This window comes from Habropoda laboriosa, unplaced genomic scaffold, assembly GCF_001263275.1.
Source record: "Habropoda laboriosa isolate 0110345459 unplaced genomic scaffold, ASM126327v1 scaffold28, whole genome shotgun sequence".
Lineage (NCBI taxonomy): Eukaryota > Metazoa > Arthropoda > Insecta > Hymenoptera > Apidae > Habropoda > Habropoda laboriosa.
The window spans coordinates 3,826,523-3,832,133 of record NW_017100174.1 but is presented as its reverse complement, the minus strand read 5'-3'; the positions used below and the strand labels follow the sequence as shown (position 1 = coordinate 3,832,133).

At 45.0% G+C, this 5,611-nt stretch overlaps 1 protein-coding gene across 1 annotated transcript; it reads right to left on the bottom strand.

Moving 5' to 3' along the window:
- Positions 1-1,409: 1,409 nt before the first annotated feature.
- Positions 1,410-5,265, bottom strand: LOC108578743. Its single transcript, XM_017942127.1, has 2 exons — positions 3,963-5,265; positions 1,410-1,481 (listed from the first exon to the last, which is right to left on the bottom strand). Exon 1 carries the CDS (start codon positions 5,173-5,175, stop codon positions 3,970-3,972), a length of 1,206 nt encoding a protein of 401 aa, XP_017797616.1. The 5' UTR covers positions 5,176-5,265; the 3' UTR covers positions 1,410-1,481; positions 3,963-3,969.
- Between the last annotated feature and the right edge of the window lie 346 nt (positions 5,266-5,611).

Here is a 5,611-nt window from a genome sequence, read left to right as displayed (position 1 = left end):
CAAGCGACCACGATAGGTTTTATTCGGTTGTATAAATGTCGCTTTTATCAGAGACAACAAAATGCTTCTGCCGCACGCAGTGTTCCTGCAATCTGGCGGGACAATATTGAACGTAACGAATAGAGCCAGATTAATTAAGAGCTAATGAAAGATCCTTCGATCGAGACATATTTTTACCAGGATTTACGTTCGTCAATCGAACGTACCCTTCACACCTACACCTTATTACGTACGAGACGATTTTTCTGCTTGATGTGAAAATTTTATGTAAGCACCACTCGAAAACAAAGAATTAAAGTCAGGATAGTGTGGTATCCCAAAAATAATTTATTCTGTATTCCTAAGCGATTCTTAAGGTTTCCGGCGTCCGTCTCGCTCGACGGCTATTTCCAGAATGTCCTTCCCGCGTTGTATTCCACGTTGCTCCGAAAAACCTCCGTCGTATCCCGTTGGAGCCCCCTCGTTCGACTTTCCGGGGAAAGGGCTTAGTTTATGGCACCTTCAGGTACCCACGCGCTTTCTCTTCCTGGGTGACAAAGTCCAGGCCACCACTTCGCCGCCGGAATCTCGCATTTCTTACATTTATGTCGAAAGCTTTGATTAATTGCGAAGAAACAACACGTAATGTTTACAAGTTGTTTATTACAATAAATAACTCCAGTGGAATGGTAAACTATCGTGGCGGTCCTAAGCGTGGGATTGTAGTTGGACGACGGCACTAGACTGACTAGCTGGTTTCCTGTGGCGGCCCATGCAGCGCGCACGGCGCCACATTGTAAACACCATCGAGAATGCGAGACGCATGCAACGAACGTGTCTTTCGTCGCTCTGTCGATGTCGTGGCGGGCCGATAAGGATGGCTGTCCTCGGAAAGCGGGGAGACACTTGAGATCCGTTCCGAGGGCAGCCAGGGTCCCGACCGACGACGCCAAGGGATTCAACCGCCGAAAGTCGCACGAGCGACATCAGACGTCTCGTCTGGGTTTCCTAAAACCCACAAAAGCCACAAGTCCTTAGGCCAGCAAGGGGTGCTATAAACCCAGGTCAAGAGACTTACGCACCGAGAGAGTACGCGCATGTTAACGGTGGATTCCAACATTTTAATTAGCCTAATGAGACGCGAGGAAAATGTTCGAATTAAATATGTCGAATAAAATGTTCGTTTTAAATCACCAATTGTTATATTCTACCTGTAGCTTCCCGTGGACCGCAATTCTTTCGAAGAATTTCGCGAGGTCGTAAATCCCGCTTACACTCTAGGTGACGGTACAGGTTTGCTGTCCAACTGAGAAATTGGTCTCTGTCGGTGGTTCCAATTAAGACGAGAGAATTTAGAGAATTTTATTGTCTCGACTGAATTTACAACTGTTGATGAGAAATATGGTATGATCGAACGATGCGAAGTTTGTGTTGTACTGTGTTTGGCTGGGTTGGGTGCCACTGCGAGAGCGAGTCAGAGAATGAACCGTGGAGTCGTCGCCCTGACGGAAAAGAGCACCGGTTATGGAGAGGAGAGGTTTTGTCGATGCGTTCGCTCGAGGAGGTTTATTGCGGGCCGATGTGAGTTTGGTACCCCGGTCTGGCGGTCGAATTTGACTAATGAATTTTAGGATGATAATCTGCCAGGCCGGGGTTTCCTCACATGCATGCCGACGCAACACTACCGATTTAATGTGCACTACGTTCAATTATCATCCAATATTCATTGAGCATCTCAGAAGAATGAACTCTCGACTGATAGGAAATTTTATCTAATCATAGAAGATACTAATAGCACAATTATTGATAAAAGAGGGAACGTATAGTCGGTGGAATCGATACAGCGAGGTCGTGAAATCGATCGGGCATCAGAGTACACGCAATCCTAGCGCTGAAATAGTAATTCGAGGACGATAAGGACCTCGAGCCTTGTTTAACGAAGTTCGATATCAACTCAGAATTGGTTCTTGCGTTTCGGTATATTTAAAAATGACGTATAACTCTGGGTGTGCCCGTACTTCACGACTTCCCTATATCGCTTCCACAGACTGTACAATTTAATTTAGTAACCATACACACGGAAGAGTAGAGAATTCTCTCTAAAATGTAAAATAATTTGAAAAAAAGAAAGGAACGACAAATTTCGAAGTGTAATACAGCCTTCGTGCAAATAAAGGAAGACAATATTTAACTGACATAGATACGTGAATCCATTTCCACGAGTATACAGGCAGCTTCCTTTGTTTGTGAAAACCAGTTCTATACAATCCGCGGCAATACGGTGTACCCGTTTGCAACCGCAAATATACAGTGTGTTTATGGAACAATCCCGCACGCCGAAGAGTTTTTTCAAATCTACATGATTCTACTTTATGGAAAGCTGAAACTTCTCTGTTACACTGGGAAACAACCGCGTAGCATATTCATTTTATGGAAACACGCTCTTTCTCTCTCTCTCTCTCTTTTATACTCACTCTTTACCCGAAGCAAACATTTTTCCAGTTATCTTGGTGAACTAAAAAAAATGTCTCTATTATCAACAATTCGCGGTTTCTTTCCTATCTCTCGCAGTGTCAGAGACGCGAACTCTCCAGCGGGCGTTCCCCAAGGCTAGTTTCCAACACCTGGGAAAGTATTCCCATGCAAAGTCTCGCCGCGTTCCACCCGTCGCGTTTCCTGTTCCGGCCGCGAAGACACGCGGAGGAGAGGAGCGTGGTTCGCGAGCAGAAACCACGAGACGAGGAGAAAATTTAACGGGCTTAAAATTCAGGTTAGAGCGTAAGTGAATTTGCCGGGAGACGGGCGGCTGCCAGTCCAGGGCGAAATATATGGAAATGACAAAGTTTTTCTGCGCGCCGCGGAGTGCCTCTATTTGAAAGGCAGATCTCCGTACTCTTGCATGTAGGCGAAAGAATAATTTCCCGCCACCGCCGCCGCCGCCTCGTCCTATGCCGGCACCAGCTTTATTTCGCCGAATATACACGTATCCACTTCTCCAAACAGCCTTTTACCCGCGTTGTTGCGCTCGTTTCCATCCTGTATCACTCGGAAAACAACTCGTCTCCGTTTATCCGCGACAAATTTTCCGATAGCGTTTTCATGCGACGACGGTAACTAGGCGTATGCGATCCTGGATTGCTGTTTCAAGACCGTATGAAACTTCGGTGAATGGGTTTTTTCAGAGAGTTGAGGTAATGAAATTTTTTCGAGATTCGTAGATCGTCGAAGAGTGAAATTTTTAAGATTAGCGATTCTCGAAGAGTGAAATTTTTGAGATTAGTGATCGAAAAGATGAAACTTTCTGTATTTCACAGAATAATCTGAAAAGTGACAGTTTTAAGGGATTACTGATCGTACAGATGAAAAATCGCATTGTCACTTGTCAGCCACCGTGTAGATTGCACTGATCATTTACCATCTCGTTAATAACGTAATTTTCTCGCGAATTAAAAAATTCGCCGATGTTTGCGCGAAATGTGTGACACAAGATAACGAGCCAGATGTTACAAAGAACGTTATTTATTCAATACTTTATACTCCTTTCCATAATACTTATCACAATAATTGCGCTGTAACGTCTTAACTACTGTACACATTTTATTAACAATATTATATACATTTTAATTCTTCGGTAATGGCACCTCCTCGCCGAGTCGTTTAACAATAGAAATTTTATCACGGCGTGCTCTGCCGGCCAAAAGTTTTAAACTATGTATATACTGTGCAGTGCGAGCTACGCAAGAATTTTCAGAAAAAAAGTTTTATAAAAGTAGGAAACTTTTAATGAATTTTTTATCACCGAGACGTATCAAAGTGAAGGTAAATTGCTATTGCTCCCCGCAAAATTAATCGCGAATTCGTAAAAAAAAATTGATAACAAATTCGTTATTGCTGTGAACTGATAATACGATCCAGGACTTTTGGTCGGTAGCTTATATATTACAAAAATGTAAAAAATTTTCAAAGTATTATAACAATACTACCGATCGATTAAAGGATATGATCGAAGCAACCGAAATCCTTCAGCTTCAGCAACATATTCGCCAAGATCTCCGAAATCTCATCTCCGCCCATTTCGCGCAGTTGCTGCGCACACTCGTGCGGCTGCATGTCCGTGAGAGCCTGTAGATCCACGGTAGCCTTGCCCATCTGCATGGCGAGGAAAAACGTGGCGATGAAAAATCCAAAGAGACCTTTCCTCTTGTAATCCTCGTACAGAGCCTCGTACGAATATTTCTCACAATCCACACCATTTTCGATTAAACACTTTTCCAACGAGTCGTGGTACACCTTCAGAACGTTACCCAACATGTCCTTATCCAGTTCCTTCGCGCAGTGCAAGCATAAGAACGTAGAGAGATCCAGAACAGGAGATCCAAACCTCATCAGTGCAAAATCGATGAACATAGCCTTCAATTCTCCATTTTCTCTTTTGTACAGTGTGTTGTTCAACGTCCAATCCCCGTGACACAAAGTAGCAAGAGGTTCGTCCGGTTGTATCGCTTTTAACATGACGTTCTCATAGGTGTTCCCCAGGTAGTCCTCGAGTTTGTCACAGAAACCTTGCTCGTAGCCCTGTTTCCGAAGATACTCGACCGATCTGGTCGCCGTGCCGTTTATTATCACTTTCATGTTGCTGTCGGGGAAGTATCTGGACTCGCGGATGTTCTTCACCATGTCGAAGAAGTCGTCTCTACGCTGCTCCTTCATCGCGTACGCGTTCGCGTGGAACAGCGCAATTTCTCGGAACGCGGCCAACGTGTACTCCAACGGGATCTCGTACTTCCACCGTGTCACATCGTAACCTCTCTGCGCAACCACGTTCTCCAGAACGATCACAGAGTCGATCGGCGGTTTTTCTTCGGCGTAGAGGCAACACGGAAACTCGGGATGGCCCTTGCCGTACTTCTCGTAGAAGATTATCTCGTTGTGGAACTGTTCGTCTGTCCTCGCCATTGCTCTGAGACTTTCCGACAACGGTGGTTTCTTCACGACCACTTGGATGGACATCTTCTTCCCGCCTTGGTCGTTGGATCTCGCTGTGATGTTCACGAACAGCATGTTCGAGAGGTAGAAGGAATTAGAAGGTACGGAGACCTCGTAACGAACACTTTTCAAGTCTACGCCGAAGTTCTCGGTTATCTTGTCGATTAAAGGGTCCATCCAGGTGTATCTGTTGTTCTCGGACTCGACCATGATGGCATTTACTAGGATCTAGACGATCGAACGAGCTCCTGTCGGTTACCGTCTCGATCGCGAACTGACTGCCAGCCGAAAGCTAGTTTCTGTCCTGCATACGCAGATAACATTCACTCTGTGACGAAACGAGACACGGAGTGGGAGACCCTAAGCTTCCGCATGGCGATCGTCAACGCGAACGACGTAAAGATTGCTTCATAGAAGTGAGATATTACGAGGAATGAGTAAAGTGGACGTGTTAAGGAAATTATGCGACACAACTGTCGGTTTGATGTTACGATTTGTGTCCCGGAATGAAGTGTCTAATCATTGTTCCAGGAATTGCACCACTAATTGTACGAGTAATTAGAACGTCCGCTGATTCTTGTGTCCTTTGCTGTTCTATGGACATTTTCAAGGCCTAGGGATTAGGAAGCTTGGAACGGTCTGTTGG

Bases quoted from the DNA above. Each gene is read 5' to 3' on its own strand.
- LOC108578743 (XM_017942127.1), bottom strand. From the start codon at position 5,175: ATGGTCGAGTCCGAGAACAACAGATACACCTGGATGGACCCTTTAATC.